Raw genomic sequence first — 24,887 nt, 5'->3', positions numbered from 1 at the left:
TTGCGAGGCTATTTGTTTATTTCGAAAGTAATCAAAATTTTATTGCTTCAGGAAAATTGGTTCGACAAATAGGTCCTGCCTAATAGATACCTGAGCAAAGTAAACAACTTCGTGCATATTTGACTGCGTCGTGTGGAGAAAGTTACACACCCCTCTCTGTGTCGTGTTTTTATATGTTTACATGATTGTTATTAATAATGTTTCGCGCGTGATGAATTTGTGTCCTGATTGAGAATACATATTAAACTGCTATGTTCGCACTCTAAGCAGGACCCTTTCAAATATCGATAGAATACCATTTCTCTTTCTCGAATTTTGTATGAAATTCAGTAAGTTAGCTTAAGTAATGTACACTTAAGACCAGCTTTCACATGAACTAATATGTGGCAAGTGAGTAGCTCTACAATCAGCCCACCGTTGTGGCCCACTGCCTATGGTGTTCCAATGCTGAGCACAAGGGTGCCGATTTTATTCCTAGCCGCGGCGGCCACATTCCAGTAGGAACGGAATGAAAAATGCCCGTGTACCATGTTTTGGCTGCACATTAAAGAACCTTAAGGGGCCACAAGTAGTCCGGATCTCGTCACTAGCGCGTCCCCATAACCCACTGTGCGGTTGCGGGACGTCAAGGCCCACAGTTTATTTTAGGTCTCTGGTCAATCACGATTCGAATTATATTCTCCATCGTCAACACTTACTCACGACGTCGATATAAATACAGCTCTCCAAGCGCCTTGTCGCCTGCTTTGCAATGCATGAAAACACGCATACTTCAAATCGGCAGAGAGTCCGTCGAAGGCAACAGAGTTGTGGAGTGCGCCAACAGGTTTGCTGTCTGATTGGTGACGGCACTCATATTGTCTCAACTAGCATGGATTGACGTATAGGTATCGCACTTGTGTCCTCTGCTTAACAGAATGTGCGCGAAAAAAAAAGAGGGGGGAGGGAAGGGGGCGGCGAATATTTGCACGTATGGCTAAAGAAGGCATGCAAGAGGCCACGCTTCAGAAAGAAACGCTGCATACACAACACTCCAGCTAACACTTATGTGTTCAGAAAACGCTGGTGGTACAGTTGTCAGGCCCTAGTTAGTCCCTAAAGTTTCGCAATGTGTCCTTCACTGTTTTAATGTGAGGGTGCGGCGTGCCAGTATCATGTAGAATGCATCTGAGATTTGTCTGATTTTCGAACGCGCTTTGTTTCTTGCACGAGGTACACTTAACGAGTAAACTCCTCGAAAGGAAATGTAGCTGCGCCGAGACCACATCTTACCTTTTTCCATCTTATCTCCAGCAGTCATGTAGGTGGAGTGGACTGGAAGCCGAGAAGCAGCCAGCGCTGCCGAGGTGGCAGCTTCTGTGAGGCAGTTCCCTTGAAGTGTCATCAGAGCCTGCTGCTGCCTCCGGCAAAAGTTCGCGCCCTCTGCGACGGCCATGTCATGCACGTTTGTCTCGTACACGCTGCCTTCCGGCTTCACCAAGCACTGTTCGTGGCGTGCCGCTGCTGATTCTTTCTCCTCCGTGAGGGCGAACCTCCGTCCAACTGTCGATAACGCTGTCTGAGGTGGCTGGGGAGATATGCAACCCATACTCGGGCGGCTCAAGACGTAAGGAGTCGGCGACCCTTCGGGGGTCAGGTTGAGGACGTCAGTGTGGCCGGCTGAGGATGCTGATGATGGAGCCATCGGGGAATGGCCATTGATCCATGATGTAGACTGCTTGGAACTTTGGTGACCCAGTTGCGCATGTAGGGGCTGTGTCGTGGACATGAAGCTCGGATCTGTGTGTAAGTCGCGGTAGTAGCCTGATGTTGCACCTGCCGTTCCAGCGTTGGCTTCACTGACTAGTCTTTGCTGAAAACCATAGCGATCGTTGAGTGGTGGAGCCGGTGAGCGGCGCATACCGGGTGGGCTGTCTGACGTGGCAGTTTGCGCCAGCGACCATATCTTTGGTCTAGAACCTTCCAGGGGGTCCACAATGACTAGAGAGTTTCCCGATGAGCGGTCATCGTGATAGGCGCCGTGGTGACGCAGGGAGGAACGTTGAATCCTCGGTGAGATGGCTCCACTGCCATCGTCCGAAGATGTGTCGTGAACGCTGTGGTTGCTGCTATTGTTCGCCACAGGAATGTTCTTGCTTGAGTAGGACGAAAAAGTTGGCGTCGGCAGTGACCCGTGGCCGCCTCCGTGTGGCGTCAAGCTCTGCAAATCCAGGCAACCAGCATCACCACGCTCCACGACAGGTTTTCTTGCGTCCAATTCGGCGTCCTGTAATTCTGTTAAAAAATGAACAGAATAAAATCCTCATTACGAGATCTCTTGAGCTGAAACACAGACTATGAATTTTAAGAGTATGCTCACTAAGGCTGTATTTATTTAAAAATAATATCCCGGAGAATGCGGAATATCCCCGTGATAGGCCTCGGAACGACGCAGCGAGGAAAATTTGAGTCTTCCGTGACAATGTTTAATAAGTGCAGCGCTACTGTAACAACCAGTACATTTAGCACGAGACTTTTATTGACAAAACACACTTACTTATAATTATTGGTCCTAGTGAACTTGGTATTATTAAGTGAACTTAAATAACAACAATTATATGCCCTTAAATATAGTCAACAAGAGGGAAATTAAATCACATCACATATCAGTAAAGATGATCAACAATGACATCACATTGTCGGGTTGCTAACTAGGATATACGCAGCGCAGCCAACTACAAGAAGTCACAATTTATTATTGTGGCTGTGTTTACGGCAATTATATTCTGGTCTACCTCGCAGTTTGCGATGTCATGCAGCAACGCGCTGGCTTCATTCTAACTGGTGGGTTGCCTCCAGATAATTTTTTTTTATTCTTCGTTACAGTGCTTGTACATTCTATATAACGCGCATGATGGATAAATTTGGTGAGTCGTTTGGAATTGCTTTAAAGCATCAATCTAGGACTTTTACATCTCAGCTCGATATCACAGTCACCTGAATTACTTCATTCATATTCGGGGTGATATAATACAAATAGAACATTTTTTTCTTCTCTCGGAAGCCCTCTTTGTGTTGAGCTCATGCAGAAAAATATTGGCTATTTCCTTTCAGGAAACATAGAAGTGCAATACTTACTGAAGCTGGCGCCAAAAAAGCATGTTTGAAATGGCTCGAATCGTTGATATTTGAAACCCAGCTTCATAGCAAGGCCTGGCCTTTCATCCAGTATATTTATATGGAAGCACCAATGAAGAGCCAAACGTCTGCTGCATGGCGTCCTCAAAAGACGAAAGCTCTACTTTGGCATTTTTCAGCCATGAGATTTTATTAAAAAGTCCGAAAAGGCGTTTCACTGTCAAAATAACAAACGAACTTTCTGAATACAAATAAATTTATAAGGAAAAAGAGTGTGTTTGCCGGTGACGTTATTTTTTTTCGGAGCGTAACTGTTGCTCATATGTTTTCTAAAGTTTTTCGATAGGAATCTAATCGAGATTATTGCATGAACATATACTACGGTCTACTGGATGCTTGTAAAAGCTTCTAAAAGCAATGTTTCGCTGTAAAACAAATCCCTAAACAAGAGAAAAAAAAAAGTCGCAGTTGCGCCCGAATGGCGAAGCATCCATTGCGACAGCAAATTAGTGGACAGCAAATTAATATCCTTACGAAGTAAGAATAGTAGCTTTATCAGCTGTATAAATTTATAAAAATTCGCTTACTAACCAAATTAACAAGCCTGGTGTCACGCGTGCACAAGCAAACATTAACACATTTCACTCGATGACCACGCACTCTCGCTCTCAAAATGCTGGAGTGAACAAGCGCGGTATCAGCAGCGCGCGAATTGAACTTCATGCTGTGTCTTGCTTCAACTCGAACTAAGCGGCCATAACAGAGCGCACACGAAGCTATCAGCACTCGGCGCACTCTGTCCCCATCGCAGATCGCGTTCAAGATAGGGCCCGCGCCATAGGCAGCCGCCGCCGCAGTAGAACGTACTCCCCCCTCCCTCTCTCCCCTCCTCCCGGTGCCTTGCGTGCGACAAAAGATGGCGCGCTTCCTCCCCGCTTTCCTGCCTTGCGCGCGCGAGATTTCGGCTCACCCTCGCATGCTTTTACTCGCACATACAGCATACGGCGCGCGGCGTCGATGTTATCGCCCTTGGACTTTATACTAAACATCACGGTGACGGCAGAAATGCACCTGGAGTGTCCATTTAATTGCTATCGCAATAACATACAAAATTATTGAACAATTTTACATACGCAAAATAGAATAAAGGTAAGAAACGTCCGCTGTATTCTGGAAACATAACACAATGGTGTAAATAAATATATATGTGTAATGCAGAGCCAGCGCATGACCAGTGAACAGCATGAGCAGGCTCTACACATCATACTGTAGTTATGTTCACAACAAAGCATAAAAACATAACAACAACACTGACACGAAACAGGCGCCAGGGTGTTAAATTGACGGAGTAAACTTCACACCGCACAAAGCACACAAAATGCCACTGATGCGAGAATAATCGTTGAAGTGTGATAAAAAATGCTCGGTAAATATTGTATACCAGCATTATTCACAATGGACTATCAGGTCACTGTTGGCAAGAAAATCCCACAAGTCTTTCACGGCTTCATTGTGTAAAGGGGCCGCACCAGGGTCCAAGCGCCTTTTTATAAATAAGGGATGCCTATTTAAGACGCCAAGACGACTATGACTGTTTCTCGAGGCTGGTTAAATTTTGAGCATCCGATGACGCTGTGCTCTACATTGTGCCACAATGAGCGAATGAGCGAAGTCATTTACTCCTGTTTGCCTTTTACAACTTTTTTTGTTTTATTGCCAAGCTACGCCTTCCATTTCAGTTTTTAACTACGGGACCTCCTTCTGTATATACTTACCATGTAATTAACCCCGTTTTTGTATTGAATAAACTGATTCTGATTCTGATTCTGATTGTAAATTAAATGAAAAGAGGAAAGCTATTTTCCTGGATGAAGTGGAGCGGGATCCGATACAGACGATCGTTTTTCCGCATGGATAAAGAGAGAGAAATAAAAATTCGGCAGAGACACATACGACAGGTTACGTGTGGGAATGCGAAAGCATTATAGTCCCTTTAGTGAAATGTTTACGATTGATGTGTTCTACATGCATTAAAGCTCTTTCTGCTGATTCGGTGTGTTTGTATGCGTATACGTTGGCCAAAGACCGGCTAATTTTATACACTCATGACGTGGCGTCCACAGTCCATCGCAGTAGACACATCCCCGATGAAATCCGAAGAGCAAGTGACGCGCGGGAGGCAGCACGCTTATTTTATACACTCAAGACATGTAGCCACCTCCTCTTCATTGAATGCGTCGTCATGTGCCCAATGACGCACGCAATAGGGCACACCTTTAGTCAATCAGATGGCTGCGACGTGGCGTGTGCAATGACGCACGCACTAGGCACACCTTCAGTCAGCCAGAACCACGGAGCCGCCGTGGCATCGGGGAAGCGTGACCCTGGAGGCCCGGGTTCGACTCCCACGCAGACCGATATGTACCAAATTTTCTTTTCAAAGCCATAAATTTACTTTCTTTACAGGAACCTCCCTGAGAAATTTGACGTCAATCCGAGCATTTTCGACGTGTTCTTACTTTTTGTGCCGTCGGCCATTTTTGGTAACATCGCTCAGTCACGCCGCTGACGACGACGCCGGATTTTCGCGAGGTACCGTTGGTCATCCGAAGTGGCTACTTCAGTCAGCCTCTCGGCGTTGAGATCGGCTTGGTGTGTAATGGAAGTGGAGGTGGTGTGGCCTTAACCGTGCGACTAAGTGCCAGAGTGTGCCAGATAGTCGCCATCGTGCCAAGAGGGTGGTGAGTAGCACAACCCTGTGGACCGGTAGATGTCAGGCTATAGCCTCGATTGTTGACTCGGAAGGCGTACGCGGGTTCCGACTACTCACAAAATTGTTTGAATCACGCGTAATAAATTACAATTTGAACCTTAGTATTGGGCATGTGAAATTTGTTTTAGGTTGCTATTTCCTCGATCTCACGGTTATGTAGGCTGTATTATCGCAATATTGCACATTTTCTGTGTCAAGATAACAGCCATTACTCCCTCTCATTTTCGGCATCAATAAAAGTCGCTCATCTTGCTTGCTTTGTAGCGTGATAGTGTTTATCTCCATTTAGCAGTGCAGCAGTTCGTGGTTGTTGGAGAGTTTTTACATAACAACGGAATCGACTTACATTCTTTCGTTTCCATACAGGGCAAAAGAAATTGGAGACGTGTCGATTTAGTGCAAGCACATATCTCATTAAGGTGTCCATTTGGGCTTTCTGGTGATTAATTGCGAGCAGTGGACGTAGCACGTTGCAAACAAGGATAAAATAGGGGACAGGACACTCTTAAGTGCTAAGCGTGTCTTGTCATTTCTTCTTTTGACAACGTTTACCGCTCGCAAGAATAAATTATACATTTATATTTAGCCGCACTGTTGGTAAAGCGGAGAATACATTAGAACACAAACGTGTAGTTATAATGGCTCTAGCTCAATGCGTGTTTTGTGCCACCAGAAAGATTTGTATGATATCAGAACTTTCACTCGCTTTCATGACGACTAGAGGTAGCTCATCGCCGTAATGAGTATAGTACATAAAACAGAGCCAACTAAAAATATTCACTAGGAATCAACTGCGTAGTCTGACAAATAATATTTCGAATACGCTCTTAGCGCATTGTCGTATTAAATAAAAAGTACCGAACCTACGGGGGGAGTGTGGGACCTTGAACTGAACGAGGAAAAGCAGCTAGAGAGCATTATTACTTATCTGTCGCTAACTGACGCGTGTTCCTTAGCAACGACCAGGAACAAGGGACTGATCTTCGATCCATTGGAGGTGTGTGCGAGAGGGGCCAACCATCCCGCGCGATCCTCCGAAGGGCTCGCAAAAGGAATCCCTGCAGGAAAGGCAAGGGGCTCTCCGGGGCCCTCTAATTAAGTCATATGAGGGTGGGATCCCGGGGCTCTCGCTTCACACTGATGGCTCGAATTTCGACTTCTGCTCTGCCCACCGCCCTCACGGGGCTTCAGTCCGCGTAATGGTTCCCAGGGTGCTCTCCACTACGCCGAGTTAATGATAATAAACCTGCTATTATGGCTCTCCTGCTGACCTGGCCTGGTTGCGCCTCACAGTAGTGAGAGGCTAATGCGGAAGCAAGCGACTAATGAAGCGATCAAGGTAACGGCGTCAGGTTCAAAGTGCGCTCTGCTTATCGCTTTCGCACTCACTTTTGCAGCCGTATGCCACAGGTAAGAGCAGAAAAACGCTGCCAGTATAAGTGCACAGTGGAATTTGGGGCAATGTGGCCCTCAGAGGGCCGGAATTTTCAAGCCTATGGGCTCTCCATGACATCTAACGGATACCATTTGTGACGTGTCTAACTGCGGTTTTTCCCATTGTATCGTTTTTTAAGAGCGGAACCACAGTGATTTACCTTCACTGAGTGGTATAGGCTACTATGAGGTCCCATTAGATATTTCAAAGCGTACAGAACGTCAGAGATCTAACGCCACATTGTCTGGTTTGGAGGACAAACCCCTTTCAGAGCCGAATATACTAGGCCTGCAGCAATAAAATGTCACTGCGAGCAACAAGAGCGCTCATAACATTTTTAACGGAGAGCGGCCTTACCTCCATACTCTAGAACTACATGACAGACGCCTGCACATTGTGACATGGATGAGCTGACGTGTACATAGTTCCCTGTACACTATCATCATCACCCGCGCTACCTCTCTCTCCTTCTCCCTTTCCCCTACACAGAGTATCAAACCAGAGACAAATCTCCTCCAGCCGACCTCTCTGCTTTTCTCACATTAAAAATTATTTCTCTCTCTATGTCGTCTCCTGAACTCAGATTTAGTTTATATCATTGGCAAGTTTTTATTGGTGTTCATGCGAATGATCAAATTAAATGGTTCGGGAACTAAACGGTTTATTATAGAATAACTACTCTGGCCCCTGGTGCCACGAATTTCACGAAATTCGCATTAAGGAAATTCTTGGCACCCGTTTCTGTGAACCGTCGCAGAAATTTTCTAGCATACTGTGTGGACTTTGTAATAGCCGCATTATTTTACGACTTCGCGCAAAATTCAGGTTGGGGCTTTTACAGGTATACAAATGCGAACTTTTCTTTTTCTTGTTTTGAGTGGCAGCTTTCACGACTTTTAGCCTGTTTCTTTTCACAAAATGATGTAGCTAGAGAGTGGCAATGATAATAATGGCAAAATAACAAAAGATAATGGCGTACTACATTGGCTGCGACTTGACAAGGATTGTCTGGGTCTATTGCTTTCCTTCCAGGAAGATGAGAGGCCGGATGTATGTAAGGGAGTAGGAGGTACTCCAGCCTTCTTTCTTTTGATGATTAGCTGTACGGCTTGCACATGCGTAAAGTTTGAACATTTTTCTAGAGAGAGATATATATACATAACGATAAATGAAATGCAGGAGCGTTAACCAGAGGATTGATGCTGGTTGGCAACCCTTCATTGGGGAAATAGTAAAGGCATGGAAATTTAGCCAGGAAGGAAAGTCCAGTTTTGATGCCGCCAACACAGTGAAAATTATCTGCTCTTTATCACAAACGGTCGCGCATTCCGGCAGCCTTCAGAAATAAAAAGCGCCAGCTCTGTCCACCTCCGTCCACCTCTTTTCTTCGTGGTCTTTCAAAGGCACTCTTCCCCCTTCATTCCTTCCCTAGCTTTCGGCGCCAAATGTGCATGCCGTGTGGCGGTCAAGTTGAGAAACGAACGTAACGAGAACTGTTTCAGCTGTAAAATAATAAGTTACCAAATGGCATGCTTTCGCTGTTGGTATCGTTTTAAGCAGTATATCATTGCGGTGCATTTTTCTATTGTGACTGAAACCAGTACAAATACGATCAGCCTATTTACAAGAGTGAAAAAATATTGTGTCGCCGAAGTTAGCGATCGCAGTTAAACTAGCGGAGATAAAGACGATAACAGAGGGCCATTTGAGCGGAGCAGCATTGGCATATTGGCTTGGGATACCACTTGTTGGAACTAAGCTTCTGTTCCGTCTGTTCTGCCTGGAGAACACCTACTTTACTTTTTAAGGCACCTTATACAGGCAAGTGCACGGGACACCGACAGGTGCATCTATTTAGATAACTGCTGCAAATTTAACAATGGAATGGCTTGAGCGTCGAGCACTCGCTTCTTTCAACTCGCCGCCCAGGGTCTTCCTACGTTACGTAGACGATGTGTTCTGCATAATTCAGCGAGAAGAAATTTATTCATTTTTGTCGTATTTGAATAGTATTGAAACGTCTGTCCAATTCACAGTCGAGGAAGAAAAAGACGGCGAGCTACCTTTTCTGGACGTCCTCGTGAAACGTGACCGGCACAACCTGGCAGTTTCCGTGTACAGAAAGAGCACACACACAGGCAGGTATCTGCATTTTAATTCAGTGCATCCGACAAACCAGAAGAGATCGGTGGTAGCCTCTTTTGTCGGCAGAACCAACCGTATCTGCACAACGCCACAAAGCCGGGCTGCTGACCTACAAGAAGTGCGCCAAAATCTCTCGGCGTGTGGCTACCCGAGGTCGTTTGTGAACTCGGTGGAACGCCATCCGTCTCAGCCCCCAAGACCTGACTGTGTGCTCCCAAGAAAACGCGCCCCCATACCGTATGTGCCCGGTGTGAGCGAGGGCTTAGCCCGCGTTCTAGATGGCTATGTCGTCCAGGTAGCTCACGTGCCATCCCAAAAATTACGCCATCGGCAGGTAAACGTGAAAGACAAGCTTCCGAAGACAAAGTTTCCTGGCATCGTCTACGGGATTCCATGTGAAGACTGTGACTGCGTATATATCGGCGAGGCAGGCAATTTCGAACAGTGGTTGAAGCAGCATGTCAACGACGTCAAAAAGAAAAAAAGTCGCATCAAACGCCTTGGCAGAACATGCAGGTCACTTGGGCCACAGGATTGATTGGGATAACGCCAAGATATTAGAAAAAGAAAGAAATTTGACTTCAAGACACCACTTGGAATCCCTCATAATTCAAATGACAGATCTATGATTTGAGCCACGAAGCCGCTGGCTCACCGGGGCACACATTCGGACGCCTCATCAGGCAAGTCGGCGCCCCTGTCTATCTTACTCCTTCTGCGAGACCATGGTCCCAAGGTGTTGCCGAACGAGAAAGCTCTTCCGTCTAGCTGGTTTACAGATCCTTATCGCGGAGCAATTTGCTCCGAAGGAATGAGATGGCGCTTTCGGCGGCGCGCCACACGTTCCATCAACGAAAGCGCACGAATACGAAACCATTACAACTTCTGCCCTGCTGCCCTGCTCCTGTGCGATTAGCTGTCGGAAATGCAAATGGGTGTTCGCGAAGACACTGCGCTCCATTCATGCTGCAAAATGTGGTGCGGTAGAGGGAAGACGTGTGCTGTAGTTGGCTGCAAAAAGTTGTCGCAGTTTCACCTGAAAGGCGAAGCATCAATTGCGATAGCAAATTTGAAGAGAGCTAGCTATACGGAGTAATGATAGCAGCTTTATCAGCTGTATAAACTTGGACATGCAGCAGCACCGGCAACACGCAGAACTGTTGTCGACGCCGTCGGCGTTTTGCCCGCGTTCGCTCAAAATGCGTGCGGCGTTGGTGACTGTTGCCGGAGCCTCTGATATAAATAGGCACTTGGTGCCGCAGGTACACGTCGCCTCCCTTCCCTCCCCCTCCCCCCCCACGGCCTTTCGTGCGTCGGAAGAAGGCACGTTTGCTCTACATATATGGTGATTGTAGAGGAGGAAAGAGACGCCTACTTCTGCAGCCCTTAAGGGAGCACAGCGCAGAACTCCACGTGAAAGCGCGCGTCCCTCGCGCCCTTTCACTCGCACATACAGCGTTCGGCGCGCGGCGACGATTTCATCTCCATTGACGTCATACGCAACCTCACGGCGACGGCTGAAATCTGCTTTTGAGTGTCCATATAATTGCTATCGCAATAAAATATTGAGTGGCATATTAAAAAATGGAATGAATCTGTGTGACCAAGTTCACAGACCACTGCTACATTAGGACTGCATGCCTGTGTTACCGGCGCTTCGCGATGCACGGATTTCCCCGAAGATAAATATATATATATATATATATATATATATATATATATATATATATATATATATATATATCACTGACCAGCCCGAAGCGTTGTATCTCTAACCTCCGAAGAAAGGAACTCTACCCCGGAACGTCCGCAAAAGTAAGTATCACTCGTTACACAATGACAAAGGGAGTAGCGACGCTTCCGACAATTGTAAGTTTTTCGCACCTTATCTACACGCATATGCCCCAACTCACACGCAAACTTACGCGCACTCTATCGCGAACGTATCACGAGTAAGTAAATGTGCGCACACTTGATGAATACGCCGAAGCATGCATGGGTGACGGCGACTATACTGACCGCACGCGAATGTTCCAAGCAGAAAATTCGTGATGATCCACAGCGTAAGCGAGTGACTAGCGATAATACGTCTTTGCTACAAGCTATTACAAAGTACAGAACAGCTACGTTTCAATCCTTCTGCACAGCAAGAACAAATCCATCGCAACTAAGCACACCCGCGAGCCATCGGGCAAAAAATAAACAATCGGATAGTGACCGCACCGAGCAACTTTACTGAATGAGAAACATAACCCGCTGCTGCTTCAAAGTAGTTTGAAAATAAAGAAGGGCGAGCAGAGTACACTGATCCTGATTTACTGATTTATTGAAGCGTTTTGAACACTTGTGTCCCTTCCAGTTCTACTGTTGGGTTGTGCTCTATAGCACTCATTCTAATGCTCAGTGCTATAGCGGCGATTGAAATATTAACTTCAAAATATTCTCGATGCTCCGCCTTCTTCCGTTCAGTCAATTTTGACAGACGCACCCCTCACACTATTATAATCGACCACAGCGGAGCTCCACGTCCCATATGTTTTAACTGCTTCGTGTCTGTTGGCGTGTATGCTAGCTTGGTTTAATTCGTTTGATGATTTAGCAAATACTCCAAAATGTGATGATATTGCGATACATATTTGTACTGTTTTGTTGTTGCTGTTCTCGTTTTTGTCAGAGCACTGTTTGAGGTATACACATACTGCTGTTTCTGCCAGTCTACTTTGGTGTATTTACTTTGTTTTATTTAAGGGTGTTGTTAATAATCTTTGATGTCGATTTTTGCGTCATCTCTTGCTTTGGCTGCCAAAGGGCAGCTGAGAGTATCGAAACAAATATAAAACATGAGTGCTTACTTTTTTAACACTCCCGCTTTATACATTTGCATGCTTTGATACTGGATCTACAGAAAATTTTAGCAAGAGACCACTCGTGCATGTCCCCGTTTGCCTGCAATTTAAATGAAGTGCAGGACAGTCTCAGATTCACAAAGCTTGCTTTTATGACGTGGAACTTTGATTATTTCCAACAGCAAAAAGGGTTCGTTTTTAGTAGCGCTTTGCAGCGAAAACACGAAAGTAGCTAAAAGCCTTTCATAAGTATTTTATCGCTCAAGATGTCTTCTCGTTTATACGATGGTCCACGTATCTCATCCCCTCTATTCAAGCGTCAATAGGTCCGGATTGCATGTAGTGCTACTAAACGTGAAATGCTCACACTATATATATATATATATATATATATATATATATATACAATGAAGAAAAAAGAGAGTACTACGTACGTTGGATTTGTCAGCCGAAACGTTAGCAAAATATACTGTGCAAGTACAACGTACATCGTACTCTGTTTGCTTCATTATACTACCAGCGGTAGTATAACTTTATATATAACAGCACATAAACGAAACGTGTTCGCAACTTTCGAACGCTCTGGAGCACTCTGAAAAGTGGCGGCGCGGTCGAGTGGTCGAAATCGAGCACTCCATGTATGTCCGGGTGGTTCTCTCAGAGCGTCAGCCTCCGGCTTTGAGAGCTCCAGACCGAAGACTGACTCTATACCGACTTTGAAGTGACCGACTGACAGTGCAAGCAAGACTTCGCTAAGAGAGGACCACGGGACGCTGGCGGCTGCGCCTGGTGAGAATTGAGCCACCGCGACCGCAGCGAAGTCCAACAAGCGGTTTGCCGGGACACTGTTTTGCAAGACGCAAAACACTGTCACTGCGCCACAGTGTTATCCTGAGGCGCTGTGATTCATTTACGTTCTGCAAATGTTCCGCTATATAATCGTATATTGAAGAAACAGCGGCCGCTATTGACAGCAAGGGAACCGTCTGTATACTGCTGATGTACCTCGGAATAAACGTTTACGGGAGCAGCTCCGATGACGACTGTCACATATGCGCTGCTAGAAATCTCGTCAAAGAGATTTCGCTCGCTGTACTGATGACAAATGTTTTCGCTTGGTGTATATAAATGGGGACCAATTCTGTTTAAAAAAAATAATCTGTCTGACTATAAACAGAAAAAGTCGTTTTAAAAATAAAATAACCTCTGTATCTTCCACTGAAAGGAATTTTCTCGAATAAAAATAGAAATTTTCTGTTTCTCTTTTTTTTTACATCTGTTTTTTTACAGTGTACGTATCTGCTTGCTCTATACCAGAGGATCAGAGCAACAATTTGAATACAGAGTTAGAGAAGATGGAGTTTTCAACAAGGCTCTGCGCAACCATTCTGGTGCCCGAATTGCAGCCGTCATTTCTTGAAACCACCAATTTGCAGGCTGCTACAAGTGTCGATACGGTTCTCCTTCTTAGTCAGAGCACTTGCAATTCGAAAAATTTGCGCATATGAAGACATTCTTTCGGTCTAAACGTCCGTTTTCTTTTATCGAAACAAGCCCTCAAATCTCACCGTGATGCAGCAAACGTAGTGAAACTAATTTTCGAGGTCCTAATTCACATATAGAAGACCGTTTAGACACAATTCAAATGTTTTTCGTCAGGTAAACAATTATTGCCGTAACAGGTTAAATAAACTCCGTCCTCTTACGAGCATAAACACGCGTGTGCAAGCATGGGGGCCTATAGAGCTTGTGCTGCGTGGTAGACTGACGCAAAAGCAATGACCCTTGAGCTACGGCGCACACCATGCAGCAGCTAACGCCATGACAACCATTCTCAAGAGGCATTCTCTAAACTGCTTTTATTACCAGCAACTGTTTATGAGCCAGAAAATAGGTCGATCCAGCTCGTTCGTTCTTTCGTTTAGCTATAGTTCACGCATGGCGCGTATATGAAATACATCTAAGTATATCTGCTAAACAACAATCATCAGTTTCCAAACAAACCGTTAAAATCTCTACGCCACAGCTGCTTCGCACAAGCGAACACATAATAACCGCATAGGTTCCTCTGACAAACGCCGTCGGTTTTCCGTGTGGCTCATCTCGTGCACAATGCCACAGCGTTGATCCACACGCAGCGCCTACAACATTGGTGCGGAAAGAGGGTAGCAAAAAATAGTCACCTAGCCTGCTTGAACACATCGAGTTTTGCTATGTGTATTGCAGTTTAACATTTTGCCTATCTCTATTTCATCATGTAAACTTACGTATGCCTGTAACGATCGAGGCCCTGTCTCTGCCCTGCTTTTTTTTAACCAGTACTTTAAGCTTCTCTTGCTTATCTCAACCGCTACACTTTTGACGCTGGCATCAGATTTTAATTTTTTAAATTAAATTTGGATTTTATGTGCCAAAACCACGATCTGATTATTAGGCCCGCCGTGGTGGAGAACTCCGGAAGAATTTTGACCACCTGGGGCTCTTTAACGTATACGCTTAAACCTAAGTACACGAGAAGTTTTGCATTTCTCCCCCATCGAAATGCAGCAGCCGCAGCCGGGATCGAACCCGCGACCTCGATCTCAGCAGCGCAACGCTGTAGCCACTTGGCTACTGTGGCGGGTAGCTTTGAACCCTAGGGCTTCTGGAAGTTGGACATAGCCGATGGTTCCAGCTTGGGTGAATATCTACGCATTCAATCACAATGTGCGGAGTCGTCTCCGGATTTTTTCTGCAGCAGACTCACGTCTCACCCTGTTGCTCCTGCATGCTTTTGTCCGCAGGCAACCAGGTCAGGCCTCAAAAAGCAATTTTGAGAAAATTTGTTGTACAAATTTTCTGTTCGAGATCCTTGCCCGGCATCTTTGTAAAACCCCATGGACTTCTTTGTTTCGATCCTTTTGCATCCAACTGACCGTCTCAATTTTCCTCACTTTCTCTTTGAGGGCTCCAGGTTGTCTCCGTGACAAATGAGAACTTTCTAAATAAGAACATCGTAAACGCCTTCTCCGCGAAGTCTCACTTAGTTGAAGTGTCTCCCATGTACTGCTTGCCAATGACGCGTGCTGCGGACAGCGCACGTCTGATGCTGCATGCAAGCTGCATGCTTCTTCTCATTGCGGGGGAGCCTTTTAAGGTTGCCCGAGAGTTTTCAGGAGCTCTTCAGGCAGCATTGAAGTACTGTCATAGTTTTTCATAAGTACCGGAAGGTTCTTATGATAACATGGGAATCCTTAAGCGTATCGAGAAGTATTGGGCTCATAACTGATCTCCACAGCAGTTGTGTCGAGGGAATCAATGTCACTGGAGTCTGGGAATTTACTTTACATATCGTCATAAGCGCAGGAGCGAGTACACCTTGTTATCGCCATATACTGACTCGATCTAAATCCCATAACATTAAAGCTATATGAGGACTAAGGGTAAGGGTCTGGTCAGTTGCTGGGTGAGTTGTCTACGAACGCGACCTTTTAAATGGAGGTTGCAGCCATTCACAGACCATCTGCTAATGGAATGTATGCGCCAAAGTGCTGATATAGACATATCAAGAGGACGATAAATGATTGATTGATCACAATCTTTAGTGTAGTTGGCACGCGCTGCGACTTGCCTCTTACCTCCTTATCAAGAGAAAAGAGGTGGGCCTCCTATACAGATATCAATTCCCTATTCACTCCTAGACCCATTTTCCGAAGAGTATCCGACGTGTGAGTCAAGGATTGCTTTCTAGTGCTGATGCTCTGCTCTTGGTACAGGCCACTCCGAACTATCCTTCAGTTGTTCTATAAACGAAGGAAATAAATGTTTCTGCAGACTCTGCGTTCCAGCTAGTAATTAACCGTGTGTGTGTGTGTGTGTGTGTGTGGTGCGTGTGTGCGTGTGTGCGTGCGTGTGTGTGTGTGTGTGTGTGGTGTGTGTGTGCGTGGTGTGTGTGTGTGTGTGTGTGTGTGTGTGTGTGTGTGTGTGTGTTGTGTGTGTGTGTGTGTGTGTGTGTGGTGTGTGTGTGTGTGTGTGTGTGTGTGTGTGTGTGTGTGTGTGTGTGTGTGTGTGTGTGTGTGTGTGTGTGTGTGTGTGCGCGTGCGTGCGTGCGTGCGCGCGCGTGTGTGCGCGTATGTGTGTGTGTGCGTGTGTGGGTATGTGTGTGTGTGGGTATGTGTGTGTGTGGGTATGTGTGTGTGTGGGTATGTGTGTGTGTGTATGTGTGTCTAACGTGTTTTTAACGTTCATGCATGGTGCGACTCTGCGTTAAGAGCATAAAAGAATCCTCGTCACGAGCACAAGAGAGCATTGCCCCTTAAACGGTATGCGAGTTTGTGTTTTGCATGTAACTGTATTGAACTGTTTGTATTGAAGTTCTGAGAAATAAATGGTCCTAATTACTTTCTGAATGTATTAGTACGCCTTACTGTTTATACTTCCCGCACCTGGTTAGTGCCTATTCTATTTATGTCCTTTAATTCCATCCTTACTAAAAAAATACGGCTTTCACAACCCGACTCTTGATACAGGGGTAACGTGATATTTTGCAATTACTCGGGGGCGGTAGCGTGAACCGTGACACTCGCAAACGCGCATGTCATCGAGCGTGAAGGCAAAGCGCGCCAGCTAGTTATCTTGCCATGTAGGCTTCGCTGTTGCTCGCTTGTTCGAGCGTGCGTGCCCTGCCGCCCCGCTGCCGCGACCACATTTAGCGGACCTGCCTTCTCACAAAGCTATATGCAACGCCTCTGTTTCTTTGAGATTGGCCGCGCAGAACGTGGCGCGTGTGATCGGTTATTGAGTGTTCCGATTACAGCTTGAATGCGCGCGGTAGTTGTACTCTATTCACGTCATCTTTTTTATTTTTTATTTTTTTTTTTTACCGAGCCACAGCGAGACGTCCGAATGTCTGTTGCGATCGCATCAGCCAAGTCTAGACGGCTTTATCTGCACTCTATTCCGCATAAACCGCTCTGTGCGGCGCCTCTGTTATGTGAGCCGAGATCGCAGTAATGCTGTGACATATGCACGGATGCGTGCAAGGCATAAAGAGTCGTATCATGCTGCACAGACGAGGTCCATGAAGCCGAAGAAAGCTTTGAGGAACTGTTTTGTATGGAAAGGAGGGCGTTGGGTTGAATGGAGCCGCGAACAGAAGAAAGGGAGCCTCGTTTTGAACCGTAGCGGAAGTGGCACTGTCGGCTGGCCTCCGTAGACATCCGCGACCGACACGCGGAGGGGACGCTCGCGATAAGGGTCTGCTATTTATATGCACGTGATTAAAGTCTCAATACGAGATGCACAGTGCGTACATGAGTCGTCGTCGCACTTGTCTTCTATGACGAGTTTGACGCTGCAATTGGCACAGTTGCGTCGGAACCCTTGTTAAACGTCTTCGCCATAAGGAAACCGTCGGTCGTTGTCATGCTTCGTCGCGCGGGCTAGATAAGAACGCTTTCCGAAGACAGCGGGGCCATTGGAAAACCCCTTGTACGAATCGTGCGGCGCAAAGGGATGAAGGCGTGTGGCAAGTTGTAGAACCATGTGATCATTGTGTTACCTGTAGCGACAATGAAGAAAAGGGAGGCAGAGCGAGAAGTTCGTGCTTCCTTGTTTTTGTTTGCAAAGTCGCAAAACCTTCTGTTCCTTTTTTTTTCTATTTTTTTTTCAAGACAGGAAGTTCTGCAGTACGTCCTGTATCAAAGACTCACCCCGTAAATCATTCAGGCTTTTTTTTTTCCTTGGTTAGAGTTGCTTGCTGCAACCGTTGGCTTTCATCATTGTCCGTCTAGCCCTTGTGATGACTGCAACGCTAGGCTATGATGATATGAACGCGTGATGTAAATGAGGTGGACGGCCCTTGTGCAGCGACTAATTGTTTGGTGCACTAATTTTCCAAAAGATGTCCATGCGTCCACTGTATGCGTTTGCCCTATTATTTACTTGTATTTTCTTCCGTCTTGATTTCATCGGTTACATGCATTAGGTGGGCGGGAGGTTTATGTTAGGACGCAAAAAGTCACAATTTTAGGTCGCAAAGCCCATTTTAAAAATTTTGCAGTCGCGGCTTCTTGGAACATTTAGGAATATGTGTATATTTCGCGTCGCTGCTTTAAAAAAAAACAGCAACGCTCTTTCACATGATACCTATAGTGCATACCTCAGCAAATGGGTTAAAATGTCTGAGTCTAAAGCAGCCTATTTCCAGCGGGACGCTTCCTCACTCACTTCTGCAACTGCTATAACTTACTACCTCTTGCGACTTCTACGTCCGTAGAGTTCGGCACTTTTATTCTTGCAACTTCTTTACGTTCCGTCTTATGACACAAAGAAATGTTGTCGGTTGTCTCACAAGACATCAGCAGCGGTAGAACTACTCGGCATTCATCAACTTGTAAGACTTGTTGTAAAAAGTGCATACCTCAGCAAATGGTTTAGTTTTTCTGAGTCAAAAGCAGCCTATTTCCAGTGCGGAGCTTCCTCTCTCACTTCTGAAATTGCTAAAACACTAACTCTTGTGACAGTTTCTGGTTGTCAAATTAATTTTCAGTAAACTCGAACTATTGCCATAGTATAGACACAAAGTAGTGGATAAACTTGTGGCTGCGGTAGCTACTTTAGAGATATACTCACACCTGTTGCCTTGTCATCTCATGTGAAGCGTCGCCTTTGTGGTCTGCAATTCGAGTTAACAAGTGGCATGGTTTGAGGAGCGTGCGAAGTTGTCTTTATTGTACAGCATTGACCCTTTGCTTCGCTTTTTCGTAAACCTCAAAGGGACCGTGTATTAGACACGCTCCTACAACGCTTACGCCTGGAGGGGGCCTACACGCCACAATACTTGCATCGTATAAGGAAAATGACATCATCTTCTTCGTTGTTGTGTCCACGTCTTAATTTTCGCGCTCTTTTGCTACCATGACGTCATCTGAGCGCACGCAAAGTGGCACCACAGAAGCTTCTGTGGAGCACTGTCCCATTCAGTACCCAAAATGGGACCAGGTGCAAGAGATGCTTCGTGGTAACTTCAGCGCTTTAGATAGACGTCCTTTCCCTGTGCAGAAAGTACTTTCACCCTAGTCTCGTGCAAAAAAAAATTAAGATGAGCTCTTAAAGCTCTGGGAACCTTTTCGTGAACAGTGACATATTTTTTTTCTCAATAATAGCGTATGCGCGTTTTCTTTCTTCTTCAGTGCCACAACCTGCTCATACGTTTTTCTTTTTGTTCTTCTTTTTGTGCTCTTTTAACTATTGAGCATGAATTGAAGTTGACCATTTGAGTTGCATATTCAGCCACATTGCAAGCTAGCGTCTTGTATGTCTAAGCATACAAGTTCTCATTCTTTTTCTTTCTCCGTTTTTCTTCGCAGTCCGTGGACTTGTATCGGATGTGTTTTGTTATAGAGTCCCTTCTGTTTTATTGGTTTTTTTTTCTTGCGTAAGAGATCAGTATAGCCGCCCTCTCAAGGGCAAAACTTCGAATCTTTTACAGTTAATAAACAAACCCACGTGATCATATGGTCATATTTGGTCAGTGTGTATGCCGCCATAACCTAACAACCCCAATTGTTAAATGTTCACCTCATGCATTATGCACGTTGAAATGTTTATCAGAAAGCTTCCACTGCATATTCGGTGTTTTCCCATCACATTAGACACGGCCACCAGATTATACACACAGAGCACTACACATCACAGAGCTTTACGATATCAACGATTCTCGATTACAACTTAAATATTACCCCCTCTTCCTATTTATTTATTTATTTATTTATTTATTTATTTATTTATTTATTTATTTATTTATTTATTTATTTATTTATTTATTTATTTTAGTTTGTACAATGATATATGATATGTACACATGGAGGTCGGTTTGGGAAATATACGTCAAATGGGCTTGGCGGTGGATTCCAATAAGCCAGAAATCATTATCTTGTGGTCTCTTAGAATGAAGGCTCATTATTTGCAGGTAGCGGCGCCCCATCCAGTTCAGTTCAGGGTACGACCACAAGAGTTGCCTGGTGGTAGCTGCCGATGCGCAAGCCGATCAATATGGACACGTATCACAAAACAGTGAGCGGACGTTCTGTGGCCAGGCACATGTGAACAATGGAGCCAGTGCTATCCTCACATGGAGCCTCGATAATACCACCTCCTCCTGGCGAATAAGGCTACCAGGTAGGTTTCAACCAGTCAGTGTAATAATATCATGTGCGATGTGGCGGAGATTCTTCTTGTGGTGGAGCGAATCATTTTGGGCATCATTTGAGAAGGGCGCGAGCGGAGTAGATTAGAGTCCATCGTCGGTAGCAGAGTCGGCTTGTATATGGGTGAAAATAATGACACAAGAAATCCACTGTACCCGGTGCAGGCCAGGCGCCTGCGCAGTCATGAGGCTAACGTTTTCTGCCAAAGAGTGGACATTGTACAATGTTCAGGTCCTCTAACGACTGAGGTGAGGCCTGGCGTATTATCGTAACCACTGTCGGCGACGCTTCGCGGCTGCCACCCAGTGCGTTTCGTTTCGGGTGGCCATAAGTTCAGCACCGATGGAAGCGGCATTGATAGGCGGTGTCCAAGCACCACACTGGACTTAACCACTTGTCTGTCCGTGCAGGTTCAGCGGATTGCTTTTATCGTCGCCGTCTTTCTTACTGCTAATGGCACCAGGGATTTAACCATCATTCGCCTAGTCCATTACTTCTAGAACTAGTGTAATGTGGCCAGGTTCACGTCTTCATCTTTCAGGATGACGATGTTGATGACTAGGCTCTTGGGCTCCACGTTAACGTATCCATTCAACTGGGCTCAGTACAACTACCGAGGACTCAAACGGAATTAGAATGGACTCAGCACCACAGCTGGGGGACCACAGCAACGACTCGGATTAGGAGATAAAGTACCTGTCCTGCTTTGAGTTCTGCGTGCAGGTGGTTTGCTTCTGTTGCGCTGGTTTGTCGGAATATTTTTAGAGGAAAGGTACGGTGCGAACATTTGTTACACATCTAGGATGCGTTGTAAAGCAACACTGACGTCGTCTACAAAAAATGCACATATTATTGGCCTGCACATGGTACTATCCGCATACTGTGGAGCACACTATCCGCACACTGGAGCCAGCACACCACGTGCTGGCTCCAGTAAGCATTCAGTTCTGTCTTAAAGCAATCAGGTTCGATCTCGACTCACCCAAGCGGTGCCTATTTTTTGTTCTGCCATGTGTCTGATGGACCGTTGCTGAGGTGAAAATTTGAGCGGATTCGGTGAGAATTCGGCTAAACGTGGCTGCATGCTCAAAATAGCCAGCAGAATAGCATACGACATGTCAGGCGCCGATGACGAAAACATAAAATGAAAAAAAAAAAAAGAAGCATACTTGCACACTTATGGAGGGCTGGCCTTTGTTTCCCAAGCTTTACGTGATGTAAGAACGTAGAGTAAAAGAAATAACGAAAGAAAGACGGTCCTCAGTACGGACAGAAGATGCTGCTCATATTTTAAGCTAATCGCGTGATATGAGAGTGCGGTAACAAGAGCTGGACTCCATCAGTACCAGTGCACACATTTTAAGAAGCGGATTTTTCGGTGCCTTAAATAAGGAAGACTTCTGTGATTCCTGAGTGAGCGCCACTACTTTCGTTTTGCAACCCAGTCCCAACTATATTGTTCTTACCTATATAGGTGTTCTTCCTGCTCTATTTTCTTTTTTTTTTTTTGGAACTAACAGAGCTTTTAAAACTCTCCAGTGGCATATAGCCGAGGTGTATCACTCTTGGAGGCGGACATTACTTGCACGAGAAATCGAAATCGATAATCGACTATTTACCAAAATATAATTAATGAACATTAAAACTAATTGCTGTACGTACACATTACAATGTACGAATTGTAGCCGATAAGTTCAAAAGCCATGTCTACTTGGAACAAATTCCGAGGATGATTCCGAGATGTCGAGATAATAATTCCCAAAATGTGCGACATTGGTGTTCCAGTTATTTTTGTGCTTCATTGGATAAAATGGTGTTTTCTTTAAAAAAATAAAGCGGAAAGACATTGCGTTTTTACCTGAAATTTGACGGCGCTTATTTCAAAACTGTGCTACAGCTAGGTCCACTCTAAAAAAAATACGCCTCGTATATACTGCATCGCGGGAGGAAATTGTATCGACCAGATATAGTAACACATTGGCAGGGTAATTCACCAGAACAGCTTCTTAACATCGTGTCTTATCGTCATTGAAACGAAATATTTACTATACTGTGACACTTAGTCACAATAATTTTTTCTTTCTTTTTTCTTAAAATGTCCATGGACTAAAGCGAGCGAGCCTACGCCATGTTTTGCGAGCCATCAACCTTATCGCAGTTACCGAGAAGGCCCATTCGCTGGCTTGATTCACGTTTAACACGGCTACAGGATCTTCTGTAGCGTTCCGGTTCATGCAGCCGATGGTTGCACGCTTTGGAAACGAGAGTTCCTGTGCTGTCCCTGCATCCACGCGTAATGGGCGGCGTTCGTTACAAATGCTAATTAGTCACGGCACGTCACAAAGTACGAAAGGAGTTCGTTTTCGAACCAGCGCACGGAAATGGCTTACACAGCAGCTAGCTGCTAGGTGGTGCGATGCAACTGGCGAATCATCCCCCTCCCCCTCCTGTCTCTCTTGCGCTTTCTTCTGTTCTATTTTTGTTAGTTCTCTTTATTTATTTTTTCTACTTCAGTTCTTCGCCCTCTCCTTTGGCGAAACACAAAGCGGAAAACGGCCATTAGGCATGATAGCCTTCGTGATCGCCTGCAATTGTTCTTCCAAGTCACCGCCGCTTGCGCTGATTTTTATTTTTCTCGTGAGACGGGAACAATTACGCGCCGGGAAATTCACGCGTGTAGGGACAGTGACAACCTCCTTGGCGGTGATATATCTCCTGGAACGGGTGGCAAACATTTGCCGAAACCGACGCTCTCGCTTTCACTTGTTTGGGCAGAAGCTGCGATGGAGCTGGGGCAACAGCTATACAGTATACTTGAGGCCAGACGCTGGAAGAAGTGCGCTGTTCTTTCTCAGTCACAGGATTCGCTCATTCTGTTTTAACATAACGCTGTATAAAGCAAACAGACTGCTTCGGAATTTTTTTATACGCCAGTTTTGTTAACCTCGTTGTGGTTAGCATGACCGTTAGCACTGGTTAGCACTGGTTAGCAATGACTGTAATTTACAGAGACGATTGTCATTTGCGTATTTAATATATGCTGAAGAACATTCTTTTTTTTTCTTTTTGACTCATTAAAGTTACTCTATGAAGTGTATCCCCCTGTATCCTTACTATAGTATTTTTAACGTCTGGTTTGGGTAGAAACCGGATGTGCGTCTGGCTAACCTCCCTGCCTTCCCTCTCTTCTATTTCTCTCTCTTTCTCTCTTAACATGAGTTAGAAAGCATCTTTAACAGGGAGTAATAAGAAACAGCGGCCCCAAAGTTAACCGGCGCCGACCGTCAGGTGTACGTAACAAGGAGGGATTAAGTTCTGCGCATGCGCACTTCCCCATATGTTACTGCCCAAGTGCACTGAACCGCTTGCATCAGCTATTTCTAAATCTTTTGAACAGAAGGGCAGCACAAAACCATCAACATGGCATTCGTCGCAATGGGGGTCACAGTTGCGGTGGTGTATGGATGATTATTAGGGCCATTATATTGTTCGGTCCCCACCCGCTCCTTTTCTGTTCTTTTCACACAGAGAAGTGTGCTTACAAGGAGCAAACCTCGTATTGAGAGCATAACTGTATGAATTGAAACAAAAAAGGAAGAACCGCCTCACACTCTAAATCCAGGTGTTTCGCTTAACAACAACAACAACAAAAAAATGCCATTCATTCCATTGCATTCTTGCGGTGCAGTTATTAAGTTTGGCGCCACGTTTTCTTTAAAACACTGTATTTTTTTCATTTGGTATTTAACATACCGGTTGCGCATACATTGTCTGTTTACATATGGTTCCTTTTTTTTTTCTTTTTTCTTTTTTGGTCTTCCTGCGTTACGAACTAGAATTAGCTGGAGACAGTAGACTACCAATGCGACTATCAGATCTCCCGGATATACGTGATCTACATGCATTGGTGCTATAAAAAGCATTTAGAAGTAAGCTACCACTAACAAGTGAAGCACCGTCTGTGTAAATGTTAAATGCAGGTCACCCGCACGTGCTTGATCTCCCGCACTTGCTTACCGAATTAATGCGCCGCGCTGTTAGATAAATAGTGTGTACGTTTCGTATTCCACAGCTGTGTCCCACGTGCGGCAGTAATGGTTCTGAACACACGCATCGTCGGACTTGCTGGAACCTGCCCGCGGCGAACAAATCCGCCGTAGCAACCACATGTCAAAGAGCTATCAAATATTTCTTCCCAAGTCAAGCAAGTCAGTCCGTTTAGCAGGGCTTCTTGTCTATCTTCATGAACGAGCATGACAAGTTAAAAAAATAAAAAGAGATAGGTTACAATGACCGTTGAGACACTGGTATGAAGTTCGACCCTTGTTAGGTACATTTTACTTGAGTTGTGTGGCAACACTCCGAGGTAAGCAAGCTCGAAA

The 24,887-nt window shown here is 45.3% G+C and overlaps 1 protein-coding gene across 1 annotated transcript in view; it reads right to left on the bottom strand.

Moving 5' to 3' along the window:
- Nucleotides 1-24,887, bottom strand: part of LOC119448929 (iroquois-class homeodomain protein IRX-4) — a 105,751-nt gene that overhangs the window by 11,710 nt on the left and 69,154 nt on the right. The window contains exon 6 of the mRNA XM_049670503.1: nt 1,273-2,274. Within this exon, the coding sequence (XP_049526460.1) occupies nt 1,273-2,274 (1,002 nt within the window). The remainder of the gene's footprint in view (nt 1-1,272; nt 2,275-24,887) is intronic.

This window comes from Dermacentor silvarum, chromosome 1, assembly GCF_013339745.2.
Source record: "Dermacentor silvarum isolate Dsil-2018 chromosome 1, BIME_Dsil_1.4, whole genome shotgun sequence".
In the NCBI taxonomy this organism is placed as follows: Eukaryota; Metazoa; Arthropoda; class Arachnida; order Ixodida; family Ixodidae; genus Dermacentor; species Dermacentor silvarum.
This window is presented reverse-complemented; position numbering and strand designations above follow the sequence as displayed.